Source organism: Odontomachus brunneus, unplaced genomic scaffold (genome assembly GCF_010583005.1).
Source record: "Odontomachus brunneus isolate Ranch 3 - 2012 unplaced genomic scaffold, Obru_v1 Obru_scaffold_028, whole genome shotgun sequence".
Lineage (NCBI taxonomy): Eukaryota > Metazoa > Arthropoda > Insecta > Hymenoptera > Formicidae > Odontomachus > Odontomachus brunneus.
The window spans coordinates 1,175,532-1,194,432 of NW_022639478.1; the positions used below are offsets into that span (position 1 = coordinate 1,175,532).

At 42.5% G+C, this 18,901-nt stretch overlaps 1 protein-coding gene and 5 non-coding genes across 7 annotated transcripts in view; 5 read left to right on the forward strand and 1 right to left on the reverse strand.

Annotated features, from left to right (window-relative positions):
* The first annotated feature begins 8,817 nt into the window (after nucleotides 1-8,817).
* On the forward strand, nucleotides 8,818-8,912 carry Trnay-gua. The gene is made up of 2 exons: nucleotides 8,818-8,854; nucleotides 8,877-8,912. It is a non-coding gene; the product is annotated as a tRNA-Tyr (tRNA).
* Nucleotides 8,913-8,985: 73 nt separating this feature from the next.
* Nucleotides 8,986-9,084, forward strand: Trnay-gua. Its single transcript has 2 exons — nucleotides 8,986-9,022; nucleotides 9,049-9,084. It is a non-coding gene; the product is annotated as a tRNA-Tyr (tRNA).
* Nucleotides 9,085-9,159: 75 nt separating this feature from the next.
* Nucleotides 9,160-9,258, forward strand: Trnay-gua. Its single transcript has 2 exons — nucleotides 9,160-9,196; nucleotides 9,223-9,258. It is a non-coding gene; the product is annotated as a tRNA-Tyr (tRNA).
* Nucleotides 9,259-9,494: 236 nt separating this feature from the next.
* Trnay-gua lies at nucleotides 9,495-9,593 on the forward strand. Its single transcript has 2 exons — nucleotides 9,495-9,531; nucleotides 9,558-9,593. It is a non-coding gene; the product is annotated as a tRNA-Tyr (tRNA).
* Nucleotides 9,594-10,287: 694 nt separating this feature from the next.
* Nucleotides 10,288-10,385, forward strand: Trnay-gua. Its single transcript has 2 exons — nucleotides 10,288-10,324; nucleotides 10,350-10,385. It is a non-coding gene; the product is annotated as a tRNA-Tyr (tRNA).
* A 6,129-nt stretch (nucleotides 10,386-16,514) lies between these two features.
* LOC116842902 overlaps nucleotides 16,515-18,901 on the reverse strand; it is a 5,894-nt gene continuing 3,507 nt past the window's right edge. The window contains exons 4-5 of one of the 2 annotated variants that reach the window (XM_032812748.1): nucleotides 18,368-18,673; nucleotides 16,515-18,290 (exon numbers count right to left, since the gene is read on the reverse strand). In XM_032812748.1, coding sequence (XP_032668639.1) covers nucleotides 17,762-18,290; nucleotides 18,368-18,673 — 835 coding nt within the window. In that variant the 3' untranslated portion in view covers nucleotides 16,515-17,761. The remainder of the gene's footprint in view (nucleotides 18,291-18,367; nucleotides 18,674-18,901) is intronic. The other variant, XM_032812749.1, reaches the window with a different exon arrangement.

The following is an 18,901-nucleotide window of genomic DNA, read 5'->3' on the forward strand; positions in this document are numbered from 1 at the left end:
ATATATATATATATATATATATATATATATATATATATATATACACATGTATAAAACAATATTTTATTTATAGGCACGTGAAAAATAATTTAACAACAATGAAAGTCTGCATACAATAAAAATAGAAACTATTGCTAAGATAAAGCTGTTATTATACTTATTTAAAATTAGAAAAAACAAAGCTGCTATATTTACCAGAGCTATAAATTTTTTAAAGAAGACTTTTTTTCTGTTAGAAAAATTTTAACCCGTTATCGAAAGATGGAATTTGAGAGACTATATGCATTTTATTTCGTTCTTGTTAAATTTCTATAGTAGATGGTCAGAATTTTTCTCTGTTATCAAACCTCAATATTCCATAGAATTATGAGAGATTGTATAAGATTTGAGAAATTATAAAAATACAACTAAAAAAAAGAAGAAAGAAATTCATCAAATTCCACCTTTCCAATGATGAATTAAAAGTCCTCTAAACTAGGATAAACTAGGGCAGTTTAGCTGAATCCGGGACAAATTGACGTTTCATAGTATTAGCATTTGAAGAGATCCAGAGTGGAAAATCGAGATTGATTCGGGGAAAACAGGACGTCTGTGGTCATCTTAAAGTTCTGCGATTGACTAATAAAGACCGATGCCATTATTCGACCACAAATCGATCAAAATCCGTTCATATGAGAACACACAGCATGTCTCATGTCGCATAAGAGCGCGCTTAGTTGAACTGCCAAGTTTGTCCGGCGCGTTTTACTCCCGCGTCATTCATTATGCGACTCACGTTTCCTCTCGACTTGTTATGCATCGAGCCATTTCGAGACAAAGAGAAACAACGGTCTAAAGAGACCCGTCACGTGGAAGGTCGAGGAGATTTCGGAAAAAGAAAGAAGTACACTCATCGGCTATTGTCGCGCTGTTCGTCGCAGCTCGTTGCATCGGTCATTCCGCTCCTCATAGGAGACATCGTGTTATATAGATCTATTAGATGCTGCAAACGCTTTGAAGCGTTTAAAGAAAAGTCATGATTAGTCCACACAGCACTTTAAAGTACCTTGCAGCGTCTGATGAATCGCATCCATTGAAATCTATGGGTGGACCGCTTTTCTCCATCATAAGCTCGACGTAAAGAATCGCGAAATGAGGAACTCGATCGCTAGGAGGGACGGTTGCGCGATTCGAAGAAAGTTCATACAACGACCCGAATTTTATGATCCACCTTTCTAAATCGACCTCCAGAACGTGTTGCCGCTCGGCGGACAGGGCCGGCTCGAGGCGATGTGTCTTATGTATCTTATAATTCAAGAGCGACGTGAATTCCGGCCAGCCGCCGGATCTCGTCGAGTTATTATGAAAGTGAAAATAAAAGAAGAGTCGCGTATGTGTACGATGACGAGAGGTGGTTTATTTTTAATTTCGCCACTGGGTGCATAAATACATGAGGTTGATCCTGGCTGATCTTGTGGGAGCGATTGCGAGCCGCGATACGAACACCAGGCGACAAGTCGACGTCTATGTCGTAACCATGCGTGTATGCGTGCGTGCGTATGTGTGTGTGTATTTACGTATTCATTATTTACATATATAATTTCGCGTTATTACAAAAGAACGTGTCACGCCGAGAGCGTAACGTCGTTCTAACGTGAACCGTTACGCAGGCTTCTGGCTTACGTCCAATCGTCGTTGGTGAGTCGTGCGCCGCTCGTAAAAAGTCAAGGTGATTCAAAATTGTAAAACACTGCTCGGAGATGACCGCGCATCGTGAAAAGCAATCATTCATTTTCGAGCCGAAGATATCGATTCCACCGGACGAATCGACAATTTTTCAGTGTCGCGCGCGCGAAGCTTTGGCATTCTCTCCCGAGTCCGAAAACTTTTACAGCGGCTGTGCAACAATATTCGATGATACGCAAAGTAAGGGTAATTTATCGCCGGCATTTTATTGCGTGAGCATTTTATTTCACACGCACACGTACGGAAAATATTATATAACGTTCCTCGCGGTTTATTCTTAATTTATTCTTCATGGCTGAGGATGAGCCGAAGAATCATGTGTCATGTTGCAAAATATTCTCCCGCAGGTGTATATCCTCAATGTCGCTGGTGAACGGTGAACGCGTCACGACGCCTGCTACCTCCGCACTCTCCGTTGCTTATCAACGAGGAAGCGATCGATCTTCGCGTGCATGATCATACTATCGTAGATCACAATCACGAGCGGCGACATCCCGGAAATCTGCCGTACAGCAACGCGTTTTCACGTTATTCCAGCACCTTTCTCCGCGAGATCCACGTAACTTTATTACCGCCTCGTTACGTCTCGCTCACTCGCTCGGTGACGTCTCGCGTGCGCGCTGTATGTACTTAGACTTAGACTGGGAAGTGCGTTTTTCCTCGTGATTATCGCGACTTACGGCTCGTACCGGAGTCACTTTGGTGCAAGAGTCGCAACCAAACCGATTCGACATATGATTCGACAGAAACAGTTGTCTTTTTTTTTCCTCTCGAAGCATTACATCGAACACAACACAGGATGACCTTTTCGTTTGCCTTAAGGTTTGACAAGTCATCTCATGTAGATTTCTGATCTGACTGCTGAACACGAATCTGGGCGCAGAATTTCTCTATCACGATCTCGAGAAACCTGCCGTAAAAATCCCATTCATTTTTCATCTGCAGTATATCTTAGTGAAATCCTTATTTTTTTTTTAATAGTGAGAGACACAAGGGGACTTACTCCAGAAAGCATTTCGAATAGTGAGAGGTGGGGGGATTTATCCATAGGAAATATCTCATCAACCTACCTTAAGGACGAAATTTGATATTGGTTAATATTGTCAGAGGAACTATGCGACATTTTCTTCCAAGACACTCGTCGCATCCGAGGACAGTTTTCAACCGGTCGATGCAAATGGATGGCCACCTTGTCACGCTTTCGTGAGGATAAGCGGCGCATCCTCTCGGCGCATCCTACCTATGTTTCGTAGAAATCGCCGGTGAAACTTAATTGTTTACTGGAAATACAGATCGAGAGAAAATAGCGCAGGCTGTCTTTCCTGCGTCCACCTTACACTCGCTCATGCGCTCAATTGCGCCTCACTGAAAATCGCGACCAAATGTGTAATTCTCACGGAGTGTTCCGAAAGATTAACTAGAGATTCCAGTCAACAGATGCATGATAGTGTGTGCAACAATGTCCTGATTCGAAACAGTTTTTAAAATGCTCCGTTGAGAGCGGCCACTCGAAGCCGCTGAAAAGGAACTGCATCCTTTATACACTTGCGAAAACGCGGTGTGAAGCGACGGTTTTTCGGTGCACGGTTTTTCTTCGCATGAAATGCCCGTCGGTCGGCATTTCGCCCGGCGACTTTTAATTTTTATGATCCTTGCGCAAGTCGTCCTGTCGCGACGCGGCCGAATCGATACGGGATCCAAACCGGCCGCTTGCTTTTCGAGGAATTCCTGATTTTGTAACTGGTGGCCTGAGACGACCTTGCCTCTTGTCACTTTCACCAGTTCGTTTGCAGGGTCGAACGAGTTGTTCGCACAAAGAGAGAAAGACAGAAAGAGAAAGAGAGAGAGAGAGAGAGAGAGAGAGAGAGAGAGAGAGAGAGAGAAAGAATGCAATTGCAGCCACGTGCATACGCCCATTTGCTCCTGTAGAAACGTGCGCGCGGTGCACGTAAATGTGTGTAAGTTTACTCGTACGTGTGCACACACACGTGCATGTCACAGTGGTAAGGAGCGGTCGACCTTGCCCCTGAAGAGGTGCGGTGAGGTGCGCGGGAGGTGAAATACAGCCGGAGTGTCCCTGGAACGAGCGATCGATCCACAAAATTCATAGCTCCTCGTCGACTGATCTGGATCGTTGATGATTTCCTCACTCATGCCGTTTCGAGGTAGACGAAGAAAAGCGTGCACAAATACCGATGAGATTTACCCGTGCAATAAAAGAAAAAGAGAAAGAGAGAGAAATCTGACGGAATGAAGAGAGTGCTTTATTCACGCTCCAGTAATTATTTATTTATTTATTTCTCTATAGAAATAAATATTACCTATGCAATACCCCTCTTTAAAGGAAGAGAAAACAATATTTAGCAATTTCACTTTGTTCTTTAGGCAAATGAAACAAAAAAATTCAATTTTTTATTATTATTATTTATTATTATTTTATTATTATTTATTATTCATTATTTATTGCTGAATAACTAGTGTGAATGAAATTTCGTTAAATATCTTCTCCAGCCAGCGTCGCATTTGGAATATCATTAGACAGTTTCCTAAACGCGTGCCATAATGAAAAGATCCCGGGCCACGCCCGGTCTACGAATAACCGATGAACTTTAATCTCGACGACCCGTCGACTATTTTATCGGCTGCTAAACGAGACGTGCAAATCGCCTTCAAGCTGTCGCCATAAGTTCAGGGCCTACGTCGGTCCCTACCATCGACCGTTTGTCCGACGCATAATCTGCTGCTAAAGCCTGTTCGCGAGGCGAACTTGATGGCCCGGCATCCTCTCTTTCCTCCAAGTGGAAGACTCTCGGGACGAGCGAGGCGAGCGTGCGGTTTTCGAGCGGCCCGAGGGCGCACAACACGGTCGCGAATAACTTTCACTGTCAAACGTCGTACGTCATGTGATCCAGGGCCGAAGTCGAAATACACACACACACACACACACACACACACAAGGTCGGGTGAGAACGACGAGGAGCGGCTATTATCGCCACGATCTCGAGATGATTCGTCGCCGGGGCTACCAGCACGGCTGCGTGTTCTCGTATGCATAAGCATGAGAATGACCCCGCTTTGCGGATAATGCGACGATGTTGCAACGCGGTTGAAATATCCCGTTACTTGCACAGTGCAGTATATTTACGGTCGGCGATTCGACCGCCTACGTACACTTCGCTCTCGCGCTTAATTCTCATTCACAATTTACGTTCAAGATGTTTGAGCGGATGGCCTGATCCAGAGGAAATGACCGCGCAGAGCTCCACGACTGCAATTACATGTCTCTTTTCCGAGTACTTTCACGACCTTCTTGTATAGGTTGCTGCGTTAGACTCGCAAAATTATTATTATTATTATTATTATACAGAGGCAAAAGAAATTTTTACGTGTAAACACATTAGACATAAAAGAAAAACATAAAAGTGAATAATGTATAAGAAAAAAGACACATGAGAAGAAAAAGTAAAAAAATTAGAGAGATTTTTTTTACATTCTAAAGAAAGAAAATTCATTAAAATTACAAACGCCGAAAGAGAGATTATTTTCTTTTTAAAAACATATCAGGCGACATATAAAAGAAATTTGAGTTGCTGGAGAATTCATCGCCATGCAAGTTCAATCGATTAAGTTCCATTCTACAATAGATGTTTTAAGCCTTAAGCTTTGTGCTTTAGAGAAATTACATCGGTTCTAAGTCTCAAGTCCTAAGCTTTACAAAATGGGAGTTGGTCAACTCGCTTAAGGCTTAGGGACTAGGGCAGTGCGAGAAATGCTTAAGGCCGGCAATGTGTCACAGTTTAGACTTTAGAGACTTAGGGCTTAAAACATCTATTATAGAATAATCGATTGAAATTTATCATAGAATGTCCTATATGAAGAGAGATATAAAAAAGAGTCTGAGTTTTCTTCATAAGCTCAAACATTTCGGTAGCCTGTAGTACCATTTAAAATGTCACGAAGAAACAGGTCAATGACCTTTCTTGTTCCTAAAGATAATACGAATTGAGATTCCGTTCGATATCGTTTATTCAAATTCACATCGTCAGACAGTTAATTAGCGCCGACTAATCGTTATCGAGTGACCGTTATAATGGCTTTAACAGAGCGATGCGCATTTAACCCTTTATTCGATAATGTTGCCCTCAAGCAACATATTTCATGAACCATATGCAAGGACGATAGATGCAGGATGCATTTATTCAGCATCGTCGCTCTGAAGTAACATCTGATTATCTGTTTTGTTCGTTGGTGGTTCACTAAATGACAGGTTTATGCGGGTCTTTTGAAAACATATATCTGCATTCAGGAGACATCAGAAGAGATCATAAGGATAATCATTATTTATTTCATTTAAGCATTCAAAGATTTCTAAAATTGTTTTAAGTCTGCTAAATAAAGGGTTAATATCACGTTGTTTCTTTGCCTTGGAATTTTCTTTTGCGCAAGAAAAGACGTTGCAATCACAATTCACTTTAGTCACGATTGATCGGATAATGCGAGCGTGTTTGCTATTGAGAAAATTGCGTAATGAATAACGGCAGGCTTCTGCAGTTTATCCAATTCAGACGATTATATGTCGCCGTCGTCGTCGTCTCCTGGCGAGTCCGCCTCTCGTAAGATTCTCCCGCGGATAATAAGAAGTGTTGTAATAAACGCAGATATTCCATTACACCTTCGATGTATTTACATTCAGAGACACTAAAGAAAAAAAAAAAAGGAAAGAGGAACTCCTCGCGAGTGGGGGAAAATGCGATGGTCGCGAAGAGTTGAAAGTTGAAAGCGACAGTGGAGGATGCGGAGGCTCTCTCGCGCGCCTTTCTTAAATCCAATTTTATTTTCATCCGCGACCTCGCGAATCGACAAAAAACATCTTCTCGCATATCTTAATTTCTCTTAAAGGAATCTCCGCGATATCTAACATCGCTATCCTGCTCTCTTTCTGATCGTTAATCTAAACTTTCAATTTACACCAAATCCTAATGAATCAGCACGATCAGATACGCATGTTTTGGGAAGCAGATGTGTTAATTAGAAAGATACCGCTATCTTTTTCCGGTATTTAAGAATACGACGATGTTTAGCCGAGATGTCAATCACGCGCACAATATTTAACGAATCGTGGCGGAACCTAATCGGATAGCTCGAAATGCAAACAGAAGCGTTCTCGTTAGCAAATTAGCAAAGTACGTTTAATTCTAATAATACAATTTACTTTGGTTCTGATGGTGTTCGAAATTCCCCTTTTTACTTTCTTTAGTATCAAAATAGATTTTGAATGGAATAATGTGGCTGAAAGAAGTTCGAAATTTCAATTCAGGCTAGAAAAATCTTCTCGACATTGCGCTCCGATCGCCACTAACATATATGGAAATAATAAAGGTTATTCGTGGAACAAGCAACCCGGTAGCGAGGGCGGTCGCAGGAAATCCGCGCTCTTGTGACACTAACGACACGGTCTCGAGGTCGAACGTTCTTGATCACACCGGCGATCATTCGGTCTTCCGTTTGACGCGTCCTTGCTTGCCGGAAGGACATCAGAAGGCCATTCGAAAGTTGCCCTTACTATCTGCAAACAAAAAAGGCCTTTTTTTGCGTGGAGATATAAAGATGCTCATGAAATGAGTTTCGAATATATTCAGCAATAACCCAAAAAAATATAATCTTATTCTTAGTGGAGAATCCTTTTATATATGAGAGAATTCTTTTAAAACCAAAAGGAAAATATTCCAAGCACAGTATCCTTAAAGTTAGAAAAATTTTTTCCTCTTTCTCTTTCTTGTCTTTTATTCATAAGTCTTGCTAGTTACATATTTCGTATTTCGCGCGAAATTCATTAGAAAACGAAAAATTTCTCTTCTAATGAAAAGTGGACTTAATATTAATCGAAAATCTACTAGATATTGAAACTAACTTTTTCCTTTTTGAATCAAGAGAAATACGTCTACTTAAGACAAAACTCTCTTTTATATGCGTGATATAAGCATCTAAAATATATAATCTTCTTTTTAGCTGAAGAAGAAAATATTTTTAAGGTTATAAAGATATACATTTATAAAGATAAATATTTATAAAGATATACATTTGTCTAAACTATTCTGTAATCGTGACATTTTTACAAGAGTTGCGTCGCTACTACTTTATCAGATAACGAGTTGATAGCACGTGCTTCCCATTGGATTGCGGTTTTGCTGATCGAGGCACCTTCTCCCGGCGAAAAGCGGCTGGAATCCGCGTGGGTGACGCGACGAGGTGTGGCACGCGCCTCGAGGACAATGCAGCACCCAGAGTTTTTGAGCAGCTACCGATTCAGCGACAACGGCAGCCGCGAATCGGGGTCGGGGCGCGTTTCGTCGGTCGCGCGTTCTCCTGAACTCGATTGAAGAAGCGCGACGACAGCCAAATAACGATACGATAACGAAAGAGCGGTCAAGTAAACGGCGAAAGTTGCTCGAATGAAACACAATGAAACACAATTGAATAAAGCGCGGAATTCTTCGCGGCTAGAAAGAGCAGCGTTCAGGAGGAGACCGCCACTTGTAGCGTCGTTCGAGCGGCTCACGACATGAGTGAAAATGTTTCTTAACTAGCACGCCTTCGGAACAAAATCTACATAATCATTTTCCATTGATTGAGTTTTCCTTTAACGGGCGGCTCGCCACCGCCGCAGGATTTTCCAACAAGCCGAGTCTGCCGACTACTATGAGAGAGGCATGGTCCCTCCTGGCGATTTACTTCGTTACAGTAGCGCAGTTATGATCGTTATAAACGTTGCTCACAATAATCGACCCAACGATTCGTTGGAATCGGAGAGAATTTCGCTCGCCCAAGCGGAACGCTCGGGTAATGCCGGTAGCGGAATACGGTTTGTTATTACGTCTCCTATCTGCCTCGACGTTGTTGCATTAATACTGCGCTCTCTCGCACGAGTGAGAGAATACAGGAACACGTTGAACCGTAAAGAGTGGTTGTCAAGAGTGGCGGTATGATAAATTTATATCGTTCTTTGGCGAGTCGCCGCTTTAACGCGGCCTATCTGCAGCTCGTTTTTATCAATTTGCTTACAGCGATGCAATTAGAAACAATCGACATGAGCCTTCGATAGCTCAGTTGGTAGAGCGGTGGACTGTAGTTGTTTATTGTATGAAGAAGACATCCATAGGTCGCTGGTTCAAATCCGGCTCGAAGGAATTTTTTACACTTTTTAGCTCCTTCGCGATGTCCTCCGATTAATCGAGTTCCTCTGAGAGAACGTAACACGTGCCTTCGATAGCTCAGTTGGTAGAGCGGTGGACTGTAGTCGGTTATCGTTGAATGAGAAAAGAAATCCATAGGTCGCTGGTTCAAATCCGGCTCGAAGGAATTTTTTATACTTTTTAGTCTTCTTATAACAACTTTCAGTTAATTCATTTATTTCAAACAAATAAAACACATGTGCCTTCGATAGCTCAGTTGGTAGAGCGGTGGACTGTAGTTGGCTATTATTGAATGAAAGAAGAAATCCATAGGTCGCTGGTTCAAATCCGGCTCGAAGGAATTTTTTTTACTTTTTAACTCCTTCACGATATTCTTCGATTAATCAAGTTCCTCTGAAAGAGCGGAACACGTGCCTTTGATAGCTCAGTTGGTGGACTGCAGTTGGCTATCATTGATTGAGAAAAGAAATCCATAGGTCGCTGTTCAAATCCGGCTCGAAGAAATTTTTTGCACTTTTTAGTTCCTTCATGATACCCTTCGGTTAATCAAGTTCCTCTGAGAGAACGTAACACGTGCCTTCGATAGCTCAGTTGGTAGAGCGGTGGACTGTAGTTGGCTATCATTGATTAAAAGAAGAAATCCATAGGTCGCTGGTTCAAATCCGGCTCGAAGGATGCTTTTACCATTTTATTTCGCAGAAATATTGTTCTACATTTATTTAATGTCTGTTAAGCAATATTTTTTATACAACTTATATTTCTAAAAAGAGTATTTTTTTCAATGGTCAACTAGTAGAACAATAGACTGCAGTTCATATTTCTCTCTGCAGCTTGTGTTCATAGATCACTACTTCAATTTAAACTTGAAGAATATTTTATTTTGCACGAAATACACGAAAAGAATATTATAGCTCTGTTTTCATATACATTTTTTTGCAATCTTGCTACGTTTCTAATAGTGCAGAAACATTATAAAGTACTATACTATGTAAGATTATATACTTTTATACTTTTATTCTTATATACTATATAAGAAACACTATACTCGGTAAAGTTTATCTCGTTAAGGAACATAATAAATTTCGCTGAAAACGTAGAAAACGTTTTAATAGCATATATATTTATTTCAGTCCATAAAATATAAGTATATATGTGTGGTGAAATAAGAGAATAGTCAATTACTCCAAAATGTCGATTTATTCCTTGGTTACAGAAATCTGCAGTAATTTTTACTATAAAATTTTCTCTGTGTACATTATTTTGTTTTTAAAATATCAGATGAGAAAAGTTAATTTCACTTTAATAATTACTGATAATAGAGCCAATGCTCTCAAAGTATCTGTGTTGCTTAGACAGCCGTCGTTACAAGCCTTCGATAGCTCAGTTGGTAGAGCGGTGGACTGTAGAGGTTTAGAGCACGGTCGAGCAGACATCCATAGGTCGCTGGTTCAAATCCGGCTCGAAGGAATTTTTTTTTTATTTCCAAATCAGGTTAGTCCTTTCGTATTTTTGCAACAAATATAAAATGGTCTCACGATTAATTTATACAATTTCGTCGTTATAAATCAATTATTACAAGAATAAGTAGCTCCTGAAGGAACTTTCGAGGAATCGATATGCTCTGTTTGTTTCATCAGTGGAGCGGGACAGCGTCCAACATTATATCTTCCGTTGACAATGTGACACAAGTGTGGAGCGCTCTTGCATTCCATTCGACATGCCTCATAAAGTCGTTCAACTCATTTCGCGAAGCTTACTCGTACACAGTGAGCGCGACTGTTTGTTATAGTTTCGCTGAGTGAAGACTGTTTCTAAAACGATCCATTCTGATATCATTGCCGGTGAAATTGGGTATATATTACGAGGAAATCTCCATTCCTGCCCCTCCGACCTCAGCGCGCAAGGAGAATTTCAATTAACGGCGCGGAGATAGTGGCGCCGAGGCGGTTTGGAGCACGCGATGTTTATCTGCTTGTGTGTGCCGGTTGAAAATGAGTCCCGGCGAACAGATAGACAAATATCTGGCCGCGTCACTCGCCTTCCGTCACCCACTGACCTAGTAGGAGTCAATTTCACCGCGACTCACCATTTCTTTCGGCCGACTCGAGATGAGGTGAGGCGCAGCAAGACGCGTCGCACACTCCACCGATCACACAACGAGAACATTGGTTATTAAATATTCCATTATCGGAACTCTCGCACTTGCAAGCGGCTTAACGGCACCAGCTTTGTTTGGCCGGGGTCATTTATGCGCCAGTCGGAAGTACGCGCAGCCGCGTTTGCAGCAGCTTCCGAAATTACACGGCTATTTTTGTTCGTTCTTATATCGGAGTGTGTCGTCAATAATGCAAGGTAAAAACGGCGCGATCGCATGGTTACGTATTTGTATGCAAACTGTTTCGAACGGTTGTTTGGGGAAAAGTTTTAATTTTTGAGCGCAATTATTTGAATGCGCGATACGCCAAATCAAAAGTTAATATTGACTTGGTCAAGAAACGCCGGTCAAAGTAACGCAAGATACGTGATAAATAAAATCTGTCGCAACATGAATTTCGGAAGTAAACAAATACGTGTGACCGATTGATTTGTTTTTGCTGCTGGTATACACACGGCGTCATGGAATATTTATTACATCGAAAGTTGTACGTTTTTCAGTTTATACACATAACGCTTAAGATTGAAAATCGCACAAGTAACTCTAATTATAATGATACATTAAGAAAAAGAAATGGTTGAACTGAAATTATAGTTATTTTTATATCTCCATATTTCTTTTCGATTATTCTAACGCAAAAATGGTAATATGCATGTAAGGTTATTATTACTAACATTAAGATAGAAATTAATTAAAAAATTTTCCCCGATCATAATTTATAGTAATTATTTTTCTATGCGATTATAATTACAGATACCAAATATTTCTTTTTAGCGTAGGATTGTAGTTTAATAGTTTAGTTTTTTAATTATAATAGTTTCAATCTTATTCAATAAAAAATATTAACAAACGGATATTTCCAATCAAATTCCGATTAAATTTGATATCCGAGTAGGATATCCGATTAAATTGGATACTTTCGATCATAATAACATTTTATCAGATAAACCGATCAAAAAATTATGAATTGATATTTTTCATCTGAAATACTTGTATTTTAATCTGAAATATTTGTTTGTTAATTTTTCATCGGATAATTTCTCTCAGTGTATACGCACAAGACCGGGAATCGTGTAATTCTCGACCCAGGGAATGTTCGGGTATCCGTGACGTCGTGTGCACGAGTGCATAAAGCGCTCAGTAATTTTGGCGGACGAATATCGCGGCTGCAGAATGCGACGTGCGTGCGCGAAATGGCAAGAGTTGCGAAACTAATGCCGGCGTGATAAACTCGGGACCTAATGATAGTCCACGCTCAGGCTCATAAAATTGTTATCACGCCCGCCGATAATCGATCCGATGCGCGCGCGTGCGAATTAATAATACCCGGTGGCGCGGATTCGGGCGCGCGTGATTCCAGCCGATATCTGGATGGCGCCGCTAGGCGTATTTCGTCTTTAAACGGCCTTGCCGCGGCTTCGCGAGCTACGCAGCTTTCTCTACTTTCGCTTACGTGAGATTTTCAGGTTGTCGTTTAGCGCCGTTGTTGCGAGCGTTTCATCGCCGCGCCGCGCCGAATGTCTTTCAGACGAGAGAGAAGAGAAGGAAGTCCGTTCCATCCGTTGTGTACAAAAGATCGAGATCGTGTGCTTCGTGCGGTTAAGCTTCGCCACGTGAATTTTGACTGAAGTACGTTACATTACGAACCACTTGGCGACACGTGTACAATTGGCAATGTCGGTAATTTAACGTGAAGAAAAATTTGAATGATCAACGAAGATAGATTCCTTCGAAAAGATCGGTCGATTCAATCCGGCACATACTCCGGATTCATTTTCGATTTCACCCCATTGTTAATTTCCAATTAATATTTGCGATTATTTCTTTACGTATAATTTTATTTTATAAACTTAAAGACTTTTTCATGCATTCTTTTATAAGCACTTATGGAATTAAAATAAGCGAGGACGAGAACAACCTCAGTGTATCGAATACAGATGTCCGAATGATATGTGGAAATTAACGAATAAAGATTAACGCAATGTTACAATATTATACATATTACAATACGTACACAATGTTAACCCTCTTTCTCCTATTTGTTCTCTTCAGATACATAGTATATACCATATATCTCGCTGTTTATATTGATTATGGGCTACAACTATACTTTACCAACCACGTAACACTCTAACAGGAACAATCATCTTTGACGGGTACCTTTTGCTGTTCAAGGCAGAGATGCCGATAGATTATAGCGCCGTTGAACGTACCATATTTTCTGCGCGCTGCTTTTGTCGTTGCGAAATTTAATCGCGCGCGGTTAATGGAATTTGATCGTGGGTGCACCTCCTCCTCCCATCCCAACTCGCGTGACACCGGCAAATTATCTAACGAAGAGTAAAAGTGTGGATGCTCTCGGGACCGTGGCCGCTCGAGTAGCCGGGGGAAGAGTTAATGCGGCCGCGTTTACGGCCATCGTAAAGTAAAACGCCGTTCGAGAGCGACATTCAGCGAAATTCTCGTTTGACTTGCACTTCCGTCTCAGTGGGTCGGCGATAAAGGCCACGCTGAGCTGATCTCGGGCACGATCATGTAAAAGTAACATAAAAGCGAGCAAAACGCGACTCGACGAAGCGCGACTCGAGTCGCTTATATTGAGTCGTTTAACCTTTTAAATCATAGGACCTTCAAATTTCGGATTCTAATATTCATGTCTAGAATGACAACCTAAGAGATCATTCCTCTTGAAATTAATAGATAGCCTCACAGTGAAATTCACCAAAGGGTTAATTATATTGGAATATGTAAATTATTCACTTAATCCTTTAACGCGCAGTACCTTCATAATTCAGATTCTAATAAGATATTTATGTCACATGTCCAAAATGACGATCCAAGAGACCTTTTTGAAATGAATAGGTGATCTCACGGTGAAACCGCTTCAAAGGGTCAACTTCACGTTTACAAACGGAATCCGTTGCACGTGAATGGAAATCCCTCGAGATCGTCTCCCCGACACGTTGGTCAGGCTCGTCGACGCGTGGTAAGCGACGTTCATATGCGGTCGACGAAAGAAAGGCTGCATCGGAATGCAATCCACCGTCGCCGGTCGGCCGGTTGGTATTTCACGAGGTTAACATTATTTTTCTGCCGTTGCCGCGTTCTCGTCCTTTCTTTTTCCTCGATTCGCCGCGCGACGGCGAACAAACGGAAGCCGGTGTGCACAGAACGGCGTTCTGGGCTTCTTGCGAACGTACGCGAACGGTTTCGCTCAAGCTGAAGACTTTATCGACAGAATGCCGACATTTTTCTTTAAAGTTGTATTGATTGTGCAAATCTAATATTATAGTTGCAAAGTATTATTTCCTATTATTCTAATTTCATATAATGCTCCCATATTAATTCCATATTCTAAGTGGGACATTTTACCGAAAGAATATTCCCATTCTAGCGAAGAGAAATAATTTTACTTAGAATATTTCCCTTTTGGTTTTAGAAGAATTCTCTTGAGGCTATTTATAATAGGATTCCGCTAAGGATGAGATTATATATTTTTTTCGGTAAATCTCATTTCACCGTCTTTTCAATTATCATTGGAACGAATTATTGATGAATTATAGAAAAGCAGCTGCGAGCCCTCAATTTCGCCGTAATACCTCTAATGTACTTGCCGATTATGAAAGAGAAATCAATCGCGGTGGTGAGTAACGGGAGAAAAGGGAAGTATGATTTACCGCGTTGTTAAAATCGTTTAATAATATAGTTCGAGGCGTTACAGACGTCATTAGCCACGGTGAAATTGCGATAAATCGTTTTTGTATCGTGGTGCACATTAATTTCCTTGTTACTACGGCGGCGTAGAACGCTCCCGCGTGAAGCTTTCAAAGCGCGCGCCCGTTCCGAGTTAACCAGAATTAATGTGCCTCATTAAAAAATCTCGCGATACGAACACGTTGCAGAGAGAAGGTGTTCAACGCAGCAGCAGCCGCCGCCGCCGCCGTCGCCGCAACCGCCGCCGCGAACGCCTTATACAGCACCGGAGAAAAATCTCGTTCATGAATCGCAATCGCGCTCCTCGCCTCTCTCAGAAGAATGCGAGCCGACGTTTTCTCGACTGTCGTCCTCCTGCATCTGGTGCTGGTCGTTGCGAGTCCTCCGGCACAATCGGCAAATGACAATCGCGCACAATCAGGCTGCCTGCCTACGTGCACGCATTTACGCTGAAGAGAAAAGGTTTGTTAATAACCAAATCTAGATAATAGTTTACTAGCTTTAGATAATAGTTATTAGTCGAGTAGTTTCGACTAAACGTGATACAAGGGAACATAATCTGTACAGCACAAATATATCCTAGATATATCCTAGATACGTCCTAGGGATGTGTGATATCTCTAAGTCATTTCTAGGATGTATCTGTTACTAAGACTTGGTGACTATTCCCAATTTATGCGATATGTATCAGCAATCAGTTTGTAAAATAAAACCATATTGTTTGGTGATACTTTTACATGATTATGTAACAAATATATACTGAAAAAAATATTTGAAAATTCATTTGTGGGATATAAGGTTTATAGGATTAAGAGGTTTTCTGTGATATGAGATTAAGATTTTTTGTGAAACAAAGCTTATTTCTATGTAGCAAAATTTATTTCCGTGAATAACTTGAATAACGCGAAATTTGATATCCCACAAATAAATTTTCAAATATTTTTTCTCAGTGTACGAAATGACTAAATACTTTGGTAATGGTTAAACTATTTAGTAACCATTATCAAATTATTCGGTATTATTTTGTAATTATTATCACGGACGGTAACTATTGTCATATTTAATGTTAATTACCAAATACACGCTGAAACGCTCAACTAAACCATGCATTCGTTAACAAAAGACTTTGTTTTCAGTGCATACGTACGTGAGCACGAGGACCAATTTATATCACGACGGAAAGTTCATTCCGGTTTCGTAATTGCTCTGAAAATCTCGCTCGCGTGTCTCGGCTGTGCCACCCCGTCGCGCGGCCTTGATCCGAATACGATTCGCGATACCGTGGCCATCGATGACGCGACGAATTCGGCACAACCAAATCCTCCCACGTTCCTCGAGAAAACGCTCAAGAAAGTCGCTCGACTAGGGGGGATCGCTTGAAATTGTCCTCACTTTTCGATCGCGTCTCTATTGTCACGGTATTCTGGGGTATTTTACTGTCGTCGGAATAGATAATTTCTAATGATTTTTAACATAACAGCGTGAGATCAAAGAAAGTCGCTCCATTCACTGTTGGCATCTCCGAATCCCGCTGAACGAATAAATCTCTGTCCCGCACTTTCATTCGCTCTTCTACGTCCTAGAAACGAATTTTCCTTCCAGAATGGCGGTCAAGTTTGTGGGGTCTAATCGTGCCCCACTTTCCATCCCATTAGCGAGCGGCCTAGTGAATAAGACGGCGTGAGTGAGCGCGAGAAGGGTGGGAAAGAAAGAAAGAAAGATGCACCTTTGTGTGTGTAAGATTTCTCTGAATCTTTTATTCAAAGGTTCGTCGAAAACGCTGTATTGGCAATATCGCTTACTTTTACAAATATACATATACAATATTTCGTTTTTATTTATATATATAAATTTATATATATTTATATATAAGAGTCGGTGGACCCTTAAAAAAAATAAGGGCACGCCTTAAATCAGGGAACAATTAATTTGGCGGTCTTCGTGGATTGCTTCTGGGACGGGAGGAAAGCGCACTAGCCGATTGAGATCGGCATCGGTCGTGTGGCTCTCGACGGGGAATCCGAGGTGCAAGAGCGAGGGAGACACGGTTATATTACACGTGGAATCCCACACTCGCGGATCGCCAGCCGCCATCGAGGGATCCGCGATTTCTCCTCGTGGGTCCGGGTGGGGCGCGACATTTTGCTTCATTTTGCTTCGCATTTGCCGACTCGAGTGGAATGCGCGGCTCTCGTTGTCATCGTCACCGTTGTCGTCATCGTCGTCGTCGTCGTCGTCGTCGTCGTCGTCGTCGTCGTCGTTGTCGTTGTCGTCGTCGTCGTCGTCGTCGTCGTCGTCGTCATGGTCGATCAACGCGGCCGTCTCGTTGCCGCCTCGAGGACTTGGAGGATGCGCCCTCGGGTGTCTATCACAGATTGCTGATATCTGATGAACGTGAATTTTTAAACTAGCGGACGAACTAACGACGAGACACGCGCGGAGAAAAGTTACGATTTCCGTGAGTTCTCAAGAATGACTCGGTGTTTGCCGCGCGAATTTTGCCAAATTCTTTAACCTCTCGCGGTGAAGGAAGACGTCTACAATGAGGAAACATCTGCGAATGCGTGAAGCGGATAAAAGGCTTCGCTACGTTCGACCTTAGCCCATCAGACTCTGCGGTCTCCTAACTGAACAAACTAATCATCACAGATACGTCGTTCTCAACGATAAAACAGCAAAATATTGGCAACTAGAATGGTCACCGGAGTCTAACGGACTAACGACGACTTTGCCCCCTCTCTTCTCCCGTGTGCCTCGTCGCCGTAATCACCGTTGCTCTCGAAGGCCTCGAGGATGCTCGGCTGATGCGTCAGTCGACGATATCTGGCGATATGTTGGACCGCGAAGACTCGCGCGACGGGTCCTCGACCGACGCCATTGGGTCCGGTCGAGGTCTGATGAAGGAGAGGATCGGGAGGGTCGGAGAGAAAGGAGAAGGAGGGACTTGACTTAGACGAGAAGGAGGATCGGCAACTTAGAAGAAGCCGTCACCGGTCGGGTCGTTCACCCAAGGGTAATTGTTGGGACAACGCACGCAAGTCTGGAGATTGATGGTCTCTCCGGGTACCTCCTTCGAGGTCAGTTTGCAAGTGTGAGGCACCCAGCAGGCTGGCGGACCCTCCACTGAGCACTTCTCCCGCCACGGTTCAAAGTTCTTCGATTCGGTGATAGTGCGCGGATTCTGGATCCATTGGATCACTTGAGTCATCGTCACGAAGTAGACGTCATTGTGGTTCTGCAAGATCTCGTCGATCCAATATAGGAAGGCGTCCAAGAACTCGGGATTATTCTTCAGCCAAGCGGCATGGAAGTAGAGACCGAGGGGTGCGCGGTTCTGCTCGTAGTGGCGGTCGAAGTTGTGGTTGAGGAAATTGTAGAACTGGTCACCGGTCAGAATGTTGCTGCAGGAGTCCACCATGGCGCATCCTGGCAAGTACTCGTCGTTCTGAGGATCCTCGCGTCGGTCCAACTCGTTCATCACCATTTCCCAAACAGCGTGCGACCTGTATAAGACATTCATTTGAATATTTTGTCGTTTAAAATCGTTTGTTGTTCTTAAACAATCAAGATCGATATTCACCTGGTAGGACAATGCTGAAGATTTCCGTGACAACGGTGTGGCATCCTGAAGTACATAGTGTACGGCCAGAGCGGAGGATTATTCAAGGCCGCGGTAATGGTGGAGTCATAGAGGAAAGCCTGCTCCTCCATCATAGTGAACTGATTGTTACCGCCGACCCGCAAGTACGGCGCTCTCACACCCACCACGCTGTTGTCCGTCAGATTGGCGAACTTTTCGGCGATGATCCTCATGCCGGCCATCTCTTTCGCCCAGTCGTCGACGGTCGCATCCGACCAGAAGCGCTCGTCGTCGTTATGCCTTACCCCAAAGTTGTCATGGTAAAGATTATGTAGTGACGTAGCTCTAATCTTATTAATCATGACTATGGCAGCGAGCGACATGACGTGACGCACGCCAGGAACCTGTACTCTTGTATCTATTTTCCTGGGACTTTGTGCTCAGGAGAAACTAAGTAATGTAGCGCGCAGACTTGTCAATTTCATCGAGAGAGAGAGAGAGAGAGAGAGAGAGAGAGAGAGAGAGAGAGAGAGA